The sequence below is a fragment of the Oculina patagonica genome, chromosome 7 (assembly GCF_052425735.1).
Source record: "Oculina patagonica isolate OP01 chromosome 7, crgOcupat, whole genome shotgun sequence".
In the NCBI taxonomy this organism is placed as follows: Eukaryota; Metazoa; Cnidaria; class Anthozoa; order Scleractinia; family Oculinidae; genus Oculina; species Oculina patagonica.
The window spans coordinates 20136899-20156177 of NC_135764.1; the positions used below are offsets into that span (position 1 = coordinate 20136899).

A 19279-nucleotide genomic window follows, 5' to 3' on the forward strand; every position below is an offset into this window, starting at 1 on the left:
GTCGCCTAAGGCCTGGTGAACAGAACCCAACTTACTATAAGTAGTTGCAACATTGACATGCTCAGGTCCAAGCGCCTTCAGAAAATTTTTTAGAGCATTGTGATAATACTCTTTGGCCTGCTCATTGTCGCCTAGGTCTTGGTGAACAGAACCCAAGTTAGTGTAAGTAGCTGCAACATTAACGTGCTCAGGTCCAAGCGTCTTCAGGGAAATGTTTAAACCACGATGATGATACTCTTTGGCCTGCTCAAAGTCGCCTAGGGCCTGGTGAACAGAACCCAAGTTACTGTAAGTAGTTGCAACATGAACATGCTCAGGTCCAAGCGTCTTCAGGAAAATGTTAAGAGCACGGTGATGATAGTCCTTGGCCTGCTCAAAGTCGCCTAGGGCCTGGTGAACAGAACCCAACTTACTGTAAGTAGCTACAACATGAACGTGCTCAGGTCCAAGCGCCTTCAGAGAAATGTTAAGAGCATGGTTATAATACTCTTTGGCCTGCTCAAAGTCGCCTAGGGCCTGGTGAACAGAACCCAAGTGAGTGTAAGTAGTTGCAACATCAATATGCTCAGGTCCGTTCTTGTCTAGAAAAGTTGCTAATGAGTATTCGTAATATCGATTTGCCTCGTGAAAGGCGCAATGATTCTCGCAGGTTTTACCGAGCTTTAGCATTCCAGTTTCGACAACTTTAGAAATGTTTGCTTTCGAAACCAAATTTTCAATGCTTAAAATGAAGGTCCTTAAATGAGGCGAGATTCGTTTGGTTTGCAACGCAAATTGATTGTGTGGCCAATGTTTCTCAGGTAGTATATCGTCTATGAACTGGTTAAATGCAGTAACAGCCCCATTTACGGCTTTGTAATGAGTACTGTCCGAATAGTTCTTCGTTACAGTCTGAATAACATTACGCACAACTTGATGCACGTCAATGTAGACGTCACTATCTTCTTCTTCAAGTAAAATCAGGGAACATCTTTGGATGCTCGAGATAATCATTTCTTTTTCTTGAATTTCTTCATCTACGTTCTCAATGTAATTGATCACGATATCTAGACTCAATGGCTGTGGCGCACAGAGGGAAAGGAAACCGAGCGTGCAATTAATAACTTTGTCTGTTGTCATCATTTCTTTAACAGCTAGTGTCGTTGCTGTTGTCATAGATTTTGGGTAGCTTGGATTCGTCTCGGATAGAATGGTTTCAGTAGTTACACGCTGGCCCTTTTCTACTTTCTCAAGGTAGTCGTGCCAGCCAAACTGTGATGTTATTTTGGTCTGTCGAAGTTGTTTGACATAGGTGGCGGCGCTTGCTAGGGCAAGAGGTTGGTAGTCCAGTGCTTGTGCCACTTTTCCCATATCGCTGTCATCGATACCTGAAAGGGTGGCTAATAATGAAATGGCATCATCGGGCTCCATACCCTTTTTCACTGAAATGTGCTGAATGAAAGAGCTTGTTAAAGGGATAGACGCAGTGTCCTGTGTTGTAATAAGCAATTGGCCTCTTGACCATTGCTCGTGTCCAGCTTCTGGCAAATGAACATGTATTCCAGATACGCTTTTGACGTTGTCAGCTACCAGTAGCCACGCTGTGTAAGAATCAAGTTTTGCACTTAACAGCGTCTTCAGGTGGGCAATTTTTTCGTCTGTTTTCAAATCTTTAGACTGAAGGATATTTGTAACTGCATACTCTGGACACTTTAACTGTCGAGCGAAACAGAAATAAGATTCTAGTAGTGTATCTAGACTTTCAGCATTTAAAGTCATCACGAAGGTAGTAGCGCTTGGATCTTCTTGGGTATGGTCGAAGAATCGCTTAGCTACTAGACCGGCCAGCTGAGACTTGCCACTTCCAGGATTCGCTGAGATGTACAGATAACTAATTTTGTTTTCATTGGCCTCTTTAAGCTCTTTGAGCTGTTTGGTAATATAAACCACCTCGTTGCTGCGATCTGCGATGTCGTGTGAAGGTTTGGGAGGAAGAATGCAAAATGGGGACAGATCATTCTGAAGCTGATCTTCAAGGACCTGTTTCTCTTTTTCTTTTTCGTGTAGCTGATGTTCAATGCCCTGTAAATGCTCTTCTCTCTCATGTAGCTTGAATTCAATGCCCTGTTTTTGTTTCTCTGTTTTCTGTAGTTCCTTTTTTAGGTCTTCAACTTTGTTTAAGATATCTCTCAATTCCTCCGTGGGAAACGTTGTCTGGTTTATGACGTCTTGAATTTGCACAGTGGGGAGAGCGAGTCCTTGAAATGCAGTATGAACTTTGCCCATAGCATTTTGAAAGTCTGCTTCTGAAATTTTGCCTTGTGGCATGTGAGCAAATTCTTCGTTTCGAAATCTTCGTAGATCATTCACATGCGATTGGACTACCGCGCTAAGGCCGGGGCCGATGCAATCAGAGAAAAGAATGGCGTAAAAAAGCATGGTACAATCCCATTCAGTTGTATCTCCATTAATCATGGTAACCAAGAGATTCGCATTTCTTTTTTGATTTCGAGGAGATTCCGCATTATAGAAGTCCAGTCCATTCCAAGGCTCATCTTTCCATTCTCCTAATGTTGCTTTGTAACGCTTTCCCCATTCTTGTTTGAAGATTGATCGCAGACCTTCGGCCAGAATATCCGCGGCGACAAAACAAATCCTGTAGTAGTTTAGCTGGTCCGCCGTGTATTCTGCTGCAGTGGCCATGTTTTTTTTTAATTTGTTATTCAGACTTGCAACCCCTGTGTGAACAAAATGCACTTTTATTAGGAGACACGTTTACATGTAAACAGTGCGAAAAACTCTTGAGTCACTTGTATGCGTTTAATATTGTACACGAACAGCATTCAATGCAAATTACACCTTCCTGGTTATATCTCGGAGGAGGTTTTTCCCTATCACTAGTTGCAGTCGTAAATGGCGTATCTTTTGCGGGTCGTTTAGTTAACATGGTCCTTCGACTTTAAAAGGATATTTATACTCGTCACATTTTATGCTGATCTACAGTTACCAGGCAAACTGTCTTATTGGCACGGTCTTTGTAATGATTACATTGAAGCTAGATTACGCTGAAAAGCATGGTTCAGGATTCGATGGACTCGCCTGCACCTCCTCCGCCAAGTGTCCGTAAAGTGCGGCCTAATTTGTATGCTCGGAGTTAGGTGACCACGATATTAATTATTAGAAATACATCTTTGTTTATAACAGCATGGTTACAGGTTTGTCACAAAAAGATTTCACTGCGCAGCACCCAGAAGTTTTGTGGGTGGCCCTTTTATCACTTTTATCAGTGTTTTGTAGATGTCTCCAAACACATGGATTTACAAAACAGTGATGAAGAAGTTATTGCCGAAATGTTTGACTGTTAATTACAACAGTATTTTAAATACCGTATTTTCTCAATTAAACGCCCCCCGCGTTTATTCGAATTCGGCGTTTAATCGGGGCCCGACGTTTATTAATGAACTGCAATTTTCTGTCAATTCTTCAGATTAATTTATTATTACCGATCTCCGAGACCAAGGTGTAGTTTGTCAAGGCGGGGCGATTTTCCTTTTTATTCTGCCCCAAAAACCGGCCCTGGGTCTCCAACGGTACATAATTGCGAATTTAAGACGTTTATGTTGCATTCAGGATTTGCGACAAACAGAACATTAACGGTATATGAACAATAAAGGAGCATGCAAGTAAAGGTTATGGGTAGAAAGTTTTAGGTTTATGAACGGCAATGTCGCCAACGTCCTCCTCGTTTTTTTACGACCTCCTCCAACTTGGACCTGTGCCATTCAAGAGAATATATTAGTGGTGTTGGTAATTAAACGCCTTAGCCGAAGGGCGTATTTTTATGATTTCTTTAGTTCTGCTTGGAGTCTCCAAGTGGTGTAATTATTATTCAAACTTTGTAATACCTTGTTCTGAGGGAAACGAACCGAAACATTTCAGTGATAAACATTTAATAGAAATCGAAGTGTTTCGTCTCTAAATTGTATAAATTAAAAATGCCACGAAAAATGGTCATTAGTTAAGTTAATGACACCTGCATACAAAAAACATCGAAAGAACATCGATTTTTCTGTCAAAGTGAAAAGTGGCGGTTGGTTCTACTTCATAAAATGCTTGATGGAACAAAGTTGCATATTGTTTTCGTTGTTAGTTTAAAACATACACTGGACAGTGCTTCACCAATTGGATCACCAATACCTGGCTAAGACTGGTTTTCATATGATGAATCGCTGTTGCCACGTTTTGATTTAGTTATTTCTGGTAAATGGGCATCAAAACTCTGGCAAACAAGTAGACCATGGCTGAATATTTAATTGCTCTTCTTGATCATTCGTAATCGAGCGAAAATATTAAACCGTAAATGACCGAACTTCCGTGATACAGCTTAGGAATTTAAAACTGTGCCTAGTCGAGTTTGTTCTGTACTTTGCTTTCACGGGTTGGTTTTTTCGACGTTTTTTGCTTGTTTACAAGCAAAAAAAAGTAGGAGAATAGCGTTTAGTGGACTCAAATCTGAACCGGAAGGGATCGCATTCTTGTTAACTCTCAAGGGAATACTTTCCGCTGTGGGTGATCAAAGCGCGTGACTTGTAAAGTGTCACTCTATAGTTGTGCTTCAGCACTTCCGTTCTTGTAGAAAAAACGTGACTTGTCAAATTTACAAACATTATATAAGAATCAAAAACGTGAGTAGCCCAAATCTTACGTCACATAACCAATTAAGAATGTAAGCGGTTCATTCAGCGCTCGAAGGCAGTGAAGTTTAAAACGATTAAGAACGCAATTTTTACTAGTACAAGTCTTTAGGCGCTAATATTAATTAAACCGATTAACAACGCAAATTTGTACTCGTACAAGTCTTTCACACACTAAAACGTTGCTAATCGTTAACCAAAGGGAACTCATTTCGTGACAATTGATTATTTCTGCTGAGTTGCACAATTTAGAATTGCAACATCATTTAGCGAAGCGCACTATTCAATAACACCTTGATTCCCACTGCAAAATTATTCAGGCTGCCGAGAAATTTAAGTGGCGGATAGCGAATATAATTACTATCGAATTATATAATTGCGAAGGATAGCACTTGTATGTTTGCTTCATTTAGGCACCGGAAAGATCGTCGGTTGCAAGAAATTCAGAATTCTTCCCGAATTTGACGGCACTGATCGCCGGTCATCCGATCTGTTTCGACACATGATAGATAGAGGGCGAAAATATTATGCTATTCAAACGCCTTTCTAATGGAATTGACGGCGGGTTTGATTTTAATAAAGCTGTTATTTATCCCCATTACTATTACAGACTGCAGCTACAGCTGCCGAGCTCGATCAGTGTATAATAAATAGTATTTGCCGCGACAATTGTGTAACGAAATTGACCTCTTAAAATATTCGGGTCAGGCAAGGGGACCGATCGGACGAGCGTTTCTTTGTGTAATTTTGTGGTGGCATAAATCTGAGGTTAGCTCTGTTGTGTTGGAAAATGTGCCACTAAGAACAGTCTAAACGTTTTGCATTTCTCATAAAAATAAATGTTTTCTTTCAGCAAATCCCGGCAGCAAATCGGGCCTTTATAATCCATTCAATAACTGAGAGTAAAACATTTTACACATTTATTGAATAATCGCTCTGTTTGACAAACCTTTTGTTTCAAACCACGGTTTGAGCTTTCTACGTTGCACTATGGCGCGCCGTTTGTAATTTTTAGCTGTTGATTACCAACTAGTGTTATTATTTCGGTTAGGTGGCCACTAATTTGATGTTTTTTTTGAAAATATTGGCCGTCAATACTCTAGCCTGCGTAGCTGGCGGTATTGCTTTTTATATCATAGATACTGAGATTTTCTCACGAAAAAACGATTGCGTACAAATGATACGTAAAATGAATTAGCCAATAGGAAAGGCGAACGATGAAAACTCACTAGTGAAAAAACGTCGTTCGTCCAATCACAAGCGCGAACGACGAAAACTCACTTGTGAACAACACGTATCGCCATTTTGATTCTCGTCGTAAACACCGGCGACATGGCGGAGACACGTTTGTGTTTTTAACGGCTCCACCGAGTCGTTTATATTGCAGAACAGGAAAACCAAAACACTATAAAGAAAACGAACAAGACGGCCTTGTTGTCACAACGTTTCTTCAAACAAAAGAGAAACACGAAGCGAGATAACCGAAATTCCTCCTGCCGAGTTCAGTAAACCTTTGAGTATAAAATTCGCACAAAGGAAGGACAAGAATACGGGCCGTCTTCACTCCGAGGGATTGTAGCGAGTTTTGATTCAGATGATGACTAAGACACTGCAGGTTTGTCCTTGGTTTTGGCAGACTGTTTTCTTGATTTAATTTGGTAAAAGTTCGCTCGAGTTCGCGTTGAGTTATTCAGCGTTTAGCGCTGTTTTGTTCTGTTAAAACATTGAACTGGAACTTGCAAGTTTTGTACAAGTCTCAGTCAGGTTTTCTATCAAAAGTTGTTTCTGTAAAAGTTGTGAGAGTATAAACTGACGTCTCATTTCTTGTGCTACTTCATTAAAGATGTGATTTTGAAAGACAAACATGTTTTAGTTATTTTAGTTTATGGCAGATGAATGGGTTTCCTAAACACGCGCTTAACTGATAAAAAGTCGAGCGATTTAATTCGCTTTTCAAAAACCTCGGTATCTATAAAATAAACAAATTACACCATGGAAAATGCTTTGTACGATTTTTATTCACTCGTAGAGTTGTATCAGAAAACTCACTCGTTCGCTACGCTCACTCGTTCGTTTTCTGATACTACTCAACTCGTGAATAAAAATCGTACGCGCGCATTTTCCATGGAGTAATCTCTATTTCTCAAGGGACTTTTTTCCGCTGTGGGTGATCACTTGCGATCTTGTGGAAAAAAACGTGACTTGTCACATTTACAAACGTTATACAACAATTTTAAAAGTGACATGTCAGCTTTCTTATCTCAACGCACGTGTGTCTGAAAGGCGATCTATAAAAAGCGTCGCACAAACAATGGATTGCGTAACTAAAACACGAATAAATAATCACTAGCACTTACATCGTTTAAAAATTACAAACGTCAAAAATAAACCATACCAAAAAACTCGCTCTTTTCAAAGATATTATTGAAGTTAAAACAAATGCAAGAGATGGGGGCTTCTTTTAGCTTAGGAGCGGTTAAAAACTCGTCATCAGCCTAGGTCGTTAGGGACGAGATTTCGCGTTGACAGAAATGTTGCATGAATCGGCTTTACAACATGCGATCGTATCTACGCAGTTCGAGTGGAGTTTCAGTCAAAGACAGCAAAATTCTTTCGTATTTCATCTTCAAATATAATTCGAAAGCATTCACTGAAACATTAACTGTATATATGGCTTTTGTTTAATCCTGGGTCTTGATATCCGACCCTCGCAGAGCCTAGACAAAACGCAGCTTGAGTGTACATGTAACGATTTGTTTATGCTGCAATTATATGCGCCATGTTTTCTCCGACAGTAATCGGAAATATCTGCTTTTTCGTGGAGCAATCGTAACGATACGGCCTTGAACACATTGAACAGCGGTCTACCTATAACAATTCAAATATGGCGTCGCAAAAACAAAGCGTGGAACGCATATTTTGCTGTTTCATTTGCTAATTTCGCTGCCGTAATCGACTGCCTCGAAAGGTCCTTGCAATTTTAAAGTATAGAATTGCCAGATCTCGGTGAAATTTGCACTGTTTATTTGTGTAATGCTAAGGAGTATGTGTCTAAATACCCGGCGCGGATGAGCCATTTTTAACAAAATTATATGGCTGCATTTCCTCTGCGAAGATAGGAAATTGTTAAACTAAACTACAAAGAAACTGTAGTGATAAATTCGAAGAACAATGCACAGGATAAACCTTCGACTCATACTTCATGCAAAAACGTCGATATCTCGAAGAGACTTTGATTATGTAACGATGGAATTTTATACATTTTGCAAGTTCTATCAAAGATGAGCTCTACACAACTCATTAGTTTACAATGAACCTCAGCACACCAGCATTAAACTAAATACTTACTATTTAGAACGTTTCCAACTTATTCTGCCATCAATTCTGTCAACCAGTTTGGAGCGATCGGAGGTGCGGACTCATTGAAAAGAAAGAAAGTGAAAGTGCGGCATGCAAAGTACATCGCGTGATGTTGACGTTTGTGTCTATTTTTGACATATTACAAACCGGCTTTTCAGAACACGCACTGAGCCGTGCCGGCATGGAGAATGAAAAGTAATTTATTAGAAAATGGGTCAACAAATGACAACAAGAACTGCAAGCAGTTTATAATCGTGCGGGTAATGCTTGACCTCCTGACCTCTTTCAGTGCTTTGGCTTAAAGGCACGGCACCGCACAGTAAAATATTTAGAAAAGCAGTCACTTGAAAAACACACAAGTCGTGTTTGCGTTAGTCACGGAGTGAACGTGACATGAATTTCCTTTACCACGTCATCTTTTTCTTTTTAAAACCACATGCCTTGCCGGAAAAATGCCTGCTTACGCATGCAAATATTTATTTTGTTCCGAATGTTCAATAAAATAACCCAAACCAGTTCATTTAAAAGAAAGCCAAATCACGCCAAAATAAAGAGTAGACTAAGGCCATCCCATTGTATTTCTCCGTTTAGCGGATGAGGTGTATCCCGTGCTTTGACACATTCTTGCTGAGCTTGCAACTTACATTTCGATAACGTTTCGATTCTCAAAATACCGTAAACTCAAAACAAAAATTGGGATATCCAGAAAATAAGTCGTTGTTTTGCAATATTTAACACGTTCTGGCTAAATTGTACGACATATACTCGCTCCGAGCCAAACGCTTGAGTAACACAACAATAAGTATTTCACACAAACAGAGCGCAGAGTATTCAAACAGAAAATAGGTGAATGATTATTTATAGCTACAAGCGAGAGATCGCGTGACATGGGTCTGACGTAGTGGTAGTTTTGAATAGCTTGGACATGTCCAAGCGGTCTTTGTTTTCTCTATGTGATTATATTCAGCCCTCTCTTCTTGTAAAATATGGAATGAAACAAAATTATACATTTCAGAGAGCAGAGTGTTCATGTTAAACGCGAGTGATCGGCTGATCGCTACGGTTTTGAAATCTGTCATGACCTAATGGTTCTTTATTTAGCTTGCACCACTTGTACATGTCAAACTGCGTTGTTTTGCAGTATTCAGTACAGTCCGGGTACGTAATACGGCGTTTTGTTTTCACTCTGAGTCAAACGCTTCAATAAAACAGTTCTTCCTCATAAAATTTCTTTAAAGTGGAGTCTGGCTGAAAAAAGTGCACTGCAGTGACGCTTGCAGTTTCCGGCGAAGACAAAATTGCGTGAATGACGTAGTGTTTACTACGAAAATAGCTTTCACAATTTGAATATTTAGTACTCGCTCTGAGACAAACGTAAGAATCTCCAAAAAGATGTTTCAGATTGATTTTTTTTTTCAAGATAAGACCAAGAAATGTTTCGAAAAGTATTTGAATTTCGAAAGTTTTGAAGCCGTAAAAATTGTGCGTGTCTGAGCCGTGGAATTTATTAATTGGTATTGCGTTCACAATATTAAAATAGTTTGGACATGGCAAAGAAAGCAAGATTTTGCAATGCGAATCTCCAGTACTCGCTCCAAGTCAAGACTTAAATGCCGGACACAAAAATATATATATATTTCGCGTTTAACAGAGCATAGAGTACTCGTAAAATTAGACGGGAATGATTTTGTAACACAGCTTCCAGGGAGTGAACATTAAAACTTGTACGATTTGAACGTAATATTTCGCAAGTTATGAAAACTTGCGTGACCGTGACCAAGGGATCGGCTGGGCCGCGAGGTTCTGGAACGATTTACCGACAAAAAAAAAACGACAAAATCTGACACAGATTATGAATCGGGCCCAGGCCCCGCCCGATTAATAAAGAACGGGAATAGACCATTTGCATTATGACGTATAGTCAGGTGCCCAGGAGTCCAAAATTTGACACCCACGGGCATTTTTGTCTGATTTTTGGCAACATAGCCATTTGTACTAAATCGAGTACGCTGATTTCGAAAATCAATGTTGCCAAGCTTAATTCTTGCGTTAAGATGATGTTTTGATGCATTTAATTATGACGTCATGGTCCAAATAAGGAATTTTCTTTCCTTTAGCTATTTTAAGCATAATTCATCCAGAAGTTCGTTCAAAACATTATTAGTATACTGTAAAATGATTTTAAGAATTTGTCTGATAGTTTTTATACCGTTTCTATGAATATCAAGCCGTCTTGTGGGAAATGACCACGCCCTCTCATAAAAAATCACTTTATCACGGGTATAGTGTTAACATTTTGTTTAAAAATGAATGTGATTCTTGTATTAATAAAAAGTAGTAATTGAATTGCTCCACAAACATCAGCGATGCTTGACATACACCATAACGACTGCTTTTATCCACAAAGAGAGTGGCAAGGAGAGACAGAAGCAGGATAATGAAGCTGAGAATTCTGTACTTTCCACACAACAAAATCCGGGTTGTTCTTGTCACGGACAAATGAGACATTGCAAAAAATTGTCAAGAAAGAACTCGTGACTCTAGAAATAAAACAAGATCTTTCGATTGGACAGACTCAGCTTGAACGATTCGTGGAATGGAGGCTACTATCTTCAGACAGAGAGGAAGAACGGGAACGGGAAGAAGGGATGGAAGACAAACTTTCGTGACCCTGTTCGCAAGAATAATCCACCTCTATTTGCCAGCCTTTATGAAGTTAAAAGTGCTGCAACTAGCCGCAAAAAGAGAATGACTTTAAATTTGCATGGAAACCAGAGTATTCTATGTTGTCTAGTCACGGTGTATGAAGGCAGGCGCGAGATAAACATGCAAGCCATATTGCAGCATCTGAGGTATAATGCCGGTGCCACTATTTCTCGCAGAAATGAACCCCACAAGTGTGAAACAAGTCAATTTTAGAAGACGTTCTCAGAAGAAAAGGTCAAGTGCCTAGAGTCAGTTTGTTCTTCGATGGCTTCGCCCTGGTGGCAGCATACTAATTATGGTGGCAGCTATTGGCAAACCAAAAAATGCAAATGCTTTCGGTGGGTTTGCGAAATGTTACGTAAACACTGTTTTACGGAAAGGTCCTAGATACCAGAGGATTGATGTGTTACTCGATGGGAGGCACTCCATAAAAGCAACGATAAGAAGTCGACGCTCCGAGAACACGGCGCGGCCTGTGAGCAGAGTCATTAAAGTACGTAAGAGAGGTTCAGTTGCGGCCGATGAAGTGGCGAGCATTTTTGGCACTAGGAGACAACAAAGCGGACTTTGCACGGATTCTCTCAGATGAACTTGTCTCGCAGGCACTGACTCTGCAATCGTAGTATATCTGGTGGTTTTTCATACGAAGTGGATTCTGCTCAGATTCTGGCCTAGATGTAGCCTTTTTGAGATCCAACCAAGAAGAAGCCGATACGAAGTTTGTTCGTTATGCAGTCAGTCATAGCGGGCATGTCGACAACATTATAGTTTCCACTCGAGGCACAGACTTGCTGTTACTTCTCCTGGCACATCGATCGTGCTAAGCTCTCGTCAACAGTGTGGATATGGGCAGGAACTTCAGAGAATCTAACGTAAATAACTTTAGAGGATTTCTCAGCAAATCTTCCTAATAACTCGTCAAGTTCATTGTTACCATCTCACACCATCACCGGCTGTAACAGCACCTCTTTCATCTGTGGAGAGTTATCACAGAAAAATTTGTTCTTCTCTTCTCGGTCGACGAAGATGTCCTCAAAGCTGACACCACTACCTCCGCAGAAAACGTTTATTTGTTGAATGTATGAAATCCGATCTGACCACTGGCTATATATGTGCCTCTTCGCTATGAATTTAGATAAACGCATGGCATGTGCACTGGGCTGTGTGGATGCACCAAGACCGACGCTAATTGCTATATCAAACTGCGCTAAAGCGCTTTAAAGAAACTTGTTTAAAAAGCAATATTAGTTCAGTGTTTTTAAAAAAGTTCAGAAGATATATTAAAAATATTTACCGATATTGATTAAAAATATTATAGACAGATTTAAACCTGAAAGCAAGGAGCAATGTTATGATCATTTTAAATTCGTTAATTTTACATGCGTTCAACCAAAGTCTTTATCATGAGCCTATAACAGACAAAGTGCATTGTGAAATAAGTTAGATTCAGCAATATACAAGACAATCAATAAAGTTTTATCTCTAACTAAAACAACGATGATATATTACGACATTAACTATGATGTTATTTTCATTTAGTTTACCACAAAACTTAAACAAAATGCAGAAACAAGGGAAACTCGATATATGAAAATTGTAATGGCGTCATTCTTGATGCTCGCTAGCTCTTAGCTTCAGCGTGGCACGATGACCATATTTTTCTTTCTTATTGCAACTATAGCGATTTGTTAATACAAATATCGCATTTGTTCTTTGACAAAATAACAAAACTACACCCGTGATAAGGTTCCCGCGATATGGTGAATTTTGTTTAAGAGGGCGTGGTCAATTGTCACTGAAGGGCTTGATTTTCACAGAAACAGCGTAAAAACTCTCAGAAAATTCTTGAAATCATTTTTACAGCACACTAACAATGCTTTAAATGAATTTCTGGATGTATTATGCTTAAAATAGCTAAAGGAAAGAAAATTCCTTATTTGGACCATGACGTCATAATTAAATGCATCAAAACATCATCTTAACGCAAGAATTAAGCTTGGCAACATTGATTTTCGAAATCAGCGTACTCGATTTAGTACAAATGGCTATGTTGCCAAAAATCAGACAAAAATGCCCGTGGGTGTCACATTTTGGACTCCTGGGCACCTGACTAGTAAAAGCGCAATGACTTCTGGTTTTCGCGGGAAAAAAACCATTTCTGCCTTATGATTGGCTAAGGGCAGCCAAGCGTGAAGGTGGACATCAGGACTTTTATTTTGATCTGAAGTTGAGCTGCTAAAGTTCACGCTCTTATTGTCGCTTCGAAATTTGTTTATACATTTATTTTTTCAGTTACCTGTCAAAAATATAGAAAACAGGATGATAGCTTTGGAATAAAAAATGACTGAGTTATGTGTTTTAACCAAGACAGACAAACAAATGTTGTTCGTGTTCAAGCAAGTTTAATATGTACGTTGTGCGGCGGAGTTGACTTGGTAGAAATTCATTCATCGCGGCCGACAACTTCTCTTCGTAAATAATTTTAGCCTAACATCACAGCTTTAAAATATCGCGCACTGGAAACAGATTGCTTGAAAGGACGATTCTAGGATATAACTAAATTTGTGTGGAATCAAGTGAAAGCAAGGCAAAGATTGACTTTGTTTATCATCTATTTGCAGACGTTCAACAAACGATCGCTTCCATCGATCGCAGGTGAATAAATTTTGTTCGGCGGGACGGTCAATTTAATTTATTTTTACAGTGAGACAGAGAAACGAGTCAAATAAATTCCCTCGTTCAATCGAGGTTCATCGATGAATCATGAAGGATCAATCATAAACAGTTTTAAGCTGATCAATCAAAACTACCCTGTGCAGGTGAATACAGATTATTTGTTTTTTATCAATTAAAATTGTATTTCTGTTTTCGTCAAATTTATATTCTTTACCAAAGAAGTTTTCTTGTTTTTGTGCTGGAAATGTCAACCCGTCGAGTAGCAGTTATGACAGCTGTGGTTTCAATCCGAGCGAGGGCTGTGCGAGCAAATATAAGCTTAATTTTATTTCCATATAAATCTTGTTGATGAACGATTACTTGTGAGACTCGAGTGGAGACATCATGTACTGTACTCCCCCATGTTTAGAAATGGTAAAATATTGCGTCTTCGTATATTATTTGAAAATACCTGGCAAGCAAAAGTTTTTAGGAATTTAATTAAATAACCGCGCGGACTCGAGTGGAGTAAACACTCGTTGAAACTTCGCTGCAAAATGCAACCCAGAAATATACAATTTCTTGCATAACTTTTTTTTTCATTGTAACGGACTTGGTTTTATACTGAGAGGTTGCTTTTTGCGCTTTAAATGTCGCCCCAGAGACGTCTTCTTCGGTGAGAGTATTTTTCTTTACCTCCATCACGATTTTCTTGGGCAGGCGGGCTTGATGACGATTCAAAATTTCCCGCGAACATAACTACAACTACCAGAAGTCTTTGCGCTTTTACGTCATAATGCAAATGGTCTATTAAGAAAATGAAGGGAAGAGGAAAATAGGATAAAAAAAATTATGTGCAGGGTGGAAGGTTAGAGCATTACCTCTGTCATGTGTGGTTTGTTATATCTTAAATGATTATTGGAGTTTCCTTGTAGTCTCACTAAGAAGTCTTATTCAGCTGATTTGGACCTTAAAACTTAATTTGAAGCAGTTGGACGAGCAATGATTCAGGGAAGAGGGTATGGTTGAGGTTTTCTGTAAATTCGATTCAACGTTGCAACGGTTTTCCGAACTGAATTGCAGCAACAAATGTTACATTTCTAAGTAACATAAAAATTTCACTGTTCGCTTGACTCCAGCGTGATGACTGATAGTCACAAGAAGATGCTGTTTTGGGCAAACATAATGGATTTAATGTTTCTTTTACGGTGTCGTCGGTAGCGCAAATTTTAGGTTTTCAAGATATTAATAATGGCCGTTTTTATACTAGAGACGAGTTACCCGTCTAGACGAGCTTCGGCAAAAATTTTGTTGTTCGTCTGGTTATGCGTCTCTAGTATAAAGACGGGCACAAGACGAGTTACGCGTCTAGAAGAGCATCCTTTCGTTATCCGCCTTTCAAGATGCATTTCGAAAAGTAGCTCGTCTAGACGGGTAACTCGTCTTGTGCCCGTCTTTATACTAGAGACGCATAACCAGACGAGCAACAAAATTTTTGCCGAAGCTCGTCTAGACGGGTAACTCGTCTCTAGTATAAAAACGGCCAATGTTGTGGTGGTATTTAGGGGTTTTTAAGACATTTTTTAGAACGATATGCAGGCGATTTTACGTCTATTGTCGGCTTTTGAACAATTAGCATTTCTACTTCCGGTTATAATATGAGATTCCACTTCCGTTCTCCCAAAGTAGCAAAAACATGCGACCACAGAAAGCTGAGAGTTTCATCCATTGTCACTATATTAGTCGCGTAGAGAAATCAGACGTCATTCTGAGAATTAATTTTCGAATTTTTTTAGCCGTCCCAGACTCCCTACATTTTCGATTTCAGACCTCCGACCTCCCACCAGCAGACCGGTGCAGTAAAAAATTACCTTTTTTAAAGCAAAAGTAGAAAAAAATTAATTAACTAAATATAAATTCTTTGAAAGATAAATTTTAAACTGAAACTGTAAGAAAATAGTAAGTTAAGCTGTAACTGTGCGTGACACTAGCTGTACGTGACAGGGAGATGGTTCGAAATGGACTACTGAACGTGGGACTTAAAATTACGACTGCCTCATCCCCTCAATAGACTTGGTCTCAATTATTCCTTGCAAGAAGCTCAAGAAGAGCTTCTCGAAATTGTCTGATCCTCCAGCAGTAAATCATCGGATTAAAAAGTGAATTTAACATCATACAGGTAAAAAATACAGGAATAAACAGACTGTGATTTCTGTTTTCAAAGATTCCGCCAGAGATGAAGATCCTCGACACGTTGTTTACTAGGCCTGGTAAGAAGGATAGACACACAACACCGATTATGATTGTTGTAGTTTTCCACGCTTTCTTTTGCTCCAAGAATTTTGCGATAGCTGCTTGAGAAATCTGCTGGGATATGATCTGTCGCCTGTGACGACGAGAAATCGTGTAAACGGAAATATGACAGTAAGCGATCACTGACAAATTTCCTGCTACCATTAGTGACAGAGCGAAAAATTGCGTTTTCCCGGTCACAAGATAAGCGTAGACAACATGAGCTAACACTGACAACCAGCTGCAGACGACGGCGACAGTAATGCGTGACTTGGTCACGATGCTTTCGTAACGCAACGCATGTTTTATCGCCACGTAACGGTCGATGCTGATCAAAGTCAAATGAAACACCGATGTTATGACTGAGAGGTTGGTTGTTAGCGTGACCGCGTTGTAGACTGTGCAATATGCAGTAAACGAGTCAGTCATTAGGAATATCAACGCTGTGATTAAAAGCGGTTGGCTGACCACTCCAACCAGCAGATCTTTGCCCGCCAAATAAGCCAACAGGATGTTAGACGTTCTCTGCAGTCCCTGCCTGGTCTTCACGGTCACTATCACCAGCACGTTCATTACTATGGTTACGGGACACGTCACCAAGTTGATAACAATGCATATCAGTATGACAATGTAATTTTCTTGTGAGAATATTTCCCCCTGGAGGAGTTGGCAATCTTCGCTAGTTGAGTTTGTGGCATTCATGTGGACAAGCTTTAACAAGGGGGAAGTAAAATCTATTTAAGAAAAAAATGTATATATATTTTTTAAAAAACAGGAACTAAAACACCTTTTTGGTGATGATTACAGTATATGGGCAAAAACGATTACCACCGTTAACATTGATACGCGATTTTTCAAATCGAATCGCCGGCGAAAACGTTTCCAAAATTTCCGTCAACCAAAGTTTAAAAGGGTTTCGGACAACATTTCTCGCGAAAGAACACGAAGGTGAACTGGCGATAAATAAATCAATTCTAACGGTGGTAATCGACTTTGAAGGTTCGAGTTAGCGGGAAGATCGAGTTATCAAGGCTTTGAGTTATTGGGATAAAATTATCGTTCTCCGTTTTTTCGACTTTTTTTGCTTGTTTACAAGCAAAAAAAGTAGAATAGCGTTTACCTGGGCTAAAATCTGAACCGGAAGGGATTGCATTCTTGTTAACTCTCAAGGGACTGTTTTAATTTCTCAAGGGAATACTTTCCGCTGTGGGTGATCAAAGCGCGTGACTTGTAAAGTGTCACTCTATAGCTGTGCTTCAGCACTTCCGTTCTTGTAGAAAAAACGTGACTTGTCAAATTTACAAACATTATATAAGAATAAAAAACGTGAGTAGCCCAAATCTTACGTCACATAAACAATTAAGAATGTAAGGGGTTCAGCGCTCGAAGGCTGCGAAGTTTAAAACGATTAAGAACGCAATTTTTACTAGTACAAGTCTTTAGGGGCTAATATTAATTTAACCTAAAATCACATAGCGAAAACAAAGACCGCTTGGACATGTCCAAGCTATTTAAAACTACCACTACGTCAGACCCATGTCACGCGATCTCTCGCTTGTAGCTATAAATAATCATTCACCTATTTTCAGTTTGAATACTCTGCGCTCTGTTTGTGTGAAATATTTATTGTTGTGTTACTCAAGCGTTTGGCTCGGAGCGAGTACAAGTCGTACAATTTACCCGGAACGTGTTAAATATTGCAAAACAACGACTTATTTTCTGGATATCCCAATTTTTGTTTTGAGTTTACGGTATTTTGAGAATCGAAACGTTATCGAAACGTAAGTTGCAAGCTCAGCAAGAATGTGTCAAAGCACGGGATACAGGTCATCGCGCCAGGGGAATTACCAAAAGCTTGTCGGAAGACGCTAAAAGGAGAAACACAATGGGTAGCCTTTATAGTCTACTCTTTATTTTGGCGTGATTTGGCTTTCTTTTAAATGAACTGGTTTGGGTTATTTTATTGAACATTCGGAACAAAATAAATATTTGCATGCTAAGCAGGCATTTTTCCGGCTAGGCATGTGGTTTTAAAAAGCAAAAGATGACGTGGTAAAGGAAATTCATGTCACGTTCACTCCGTGACTAACGCAAACACGACTTGTGTGTTTCTCAAGTGACTGCTTTTCTAAAGATTTTACTGTGCGGCGCCGTGCCTTTAATTTAGCCAAAGCACTGAAAGAGGTCAGGAGGTCAAACATTACCCGCACGAACACACTAAAACGTTGCTAATAGTTAACCAAAAGGAACTCATTTCATGACAATTGATTATTTCTGCTGAGTTGCACAATTTAAAATTGGAACATCATCTAGCAAAGCGCACTATTACTAAAAATAGATTTCACCACAGTGAGTCGTGAGTCGGACAACAATTTTAGTTTTGGCAAAGGCTTTGTATGGAGGGGACGCATTCTTGACAAGAAAAAAAGGGCGAGAAAGGCACAATTTGAGGCCGAGATTCTCGAAAGGCTCGAAAAATGATAGATTTCAAACATTTTTGCTTTAGTAAGTGAAAAACAGATTGAAGGTATCCAAAAAATGTCCCAAAATTGAATTTATTAGTCGAAGATCCGGTAATGACACCTAGTTTTCCACTGCAAAATTATTCAGGCTGCCGAGAAATTTAAGCGGCGGATAGCGAATTACTATCGAATTATATAATTGCGAAGGATAGCACTTGTATGTTTGCTTCATTTAGGCACCGGAAAGATCGTCGTTTGCAAGAAGTTCAGAATTCTTCCCGAATTTGACGGCACTGATCGCCGGCCATCCGATCTGTTTCGACACATGATAGATAGAGGGCGGAAATATTATGCTAAGAACAGTGTAAACGCTTTGCATTTCTCATAAAAATAAATGTTTTCTTTCAGCAAATCCCGGCAGCAAATCGGGCCTTTATAATCCATTCAATAATAGTTTTGAGCTTTCTATGTTGCACAGGTAAGGCTTTCCGAAGTCCGAGCCAATCTGGCCATGGTTTTGTGAAACAATCGCTAAATATGCCTCCAAAGTGCCCGCCAACCATACATTGCTCTTACAGAGCGATTTGTTTGTCCGAATTTTGACTCACACCGGGGGTCAAATTCTGTGACGTCATTAGTGCGCTTCGCTAATTGCAACATCATTAAATGTGTTAAGTGATATTTAAGTGTTTTTGTAGCTTTCGAAGAACAAAATGTTTTGTGAAACATTTGAGAAGAAAAATAAGCGATAGGAAAATAGAACGACGTTTCGATGACGCCATGTCATCATTATCAAGTTAAAATTATAATACGGAGTTCAGGCTTATATAGTGATCTAGGGTGTGATAATATATTAGCATATTAAGATTTTAAATAAAATTCAGTTTATCACGCACAGAATCTGATTGTGTGGTAAGTTTCGGCTTTATGTTTCTAATAAAGAGCATTTCGTAAATTAAACACACCAACTTCGTGCGGCATTTCTTTAAAACAGAAAACTGGTCTTGTACATTGTATACTTGCAGCTGGTGGTCTTCTTTTAAGTGTCGGTTTTGTAGCCTGTTGTGAAATTACTTCCGGTGGAAGCAGTAAACGTTAAACGTTTCTTCCGTTCAGAAGTTAATGCATCGT

The 19279-nt window shown here is 39.3% G+C and overlaps 3 protein-coding genes across 3 annotated transcripts in view; all 3 read right to left on the bottom strand.

The window, feature by feature from the left end:
• Window positions 1–8040, bottom strand: part of LOC144661120 (methyltransferase-like protein 27) — a 73188-nt gene extending 65148 nt beyond the window's left edge. Inside the window, exon 1 of the mRNA XM_078521830.1 lies at window positions 8022–8040. Coding sequence (XP_078377956.1) covers window position 8022 — 1 coding nt within the window. The 5' untranslated portion in view covers window positions 8023–8040. The remainder of the gene's footprint in view (window positions 1–8021) is intronic.
• LOC144660952 (uncharacterized) overlaps window positions 1–19279 on the bottom strand; it is an 87989-nt gene that overhangs the window by 812 nt on the left and 67898 nt on the right. The window contains exon 2 of the mRNA XM_078521672.1: window positions 6–2717. Within this exon, the coding sequence (XP_078377798.1) occupies window positions 6–2682 (2677 nt within the window). The 5' untranslated portion in view covers window positions 2683–2717. The remainder of the gene's footprint in view (window positions 1–5; window positions 2718–19279) is intronic.
• LOC144659269 (melanocyte-stimulating hormone receptor-like) lies at window positions 15474–16388 on the bottom strand. Its single transcript, XM_078519689.1, has one exon. It carries the CDS (start codon window positions 16386–16388, stop codon window positions 15474–15476), a length of 915 nt encoding a protein of 304 aa, XP_078375815.1.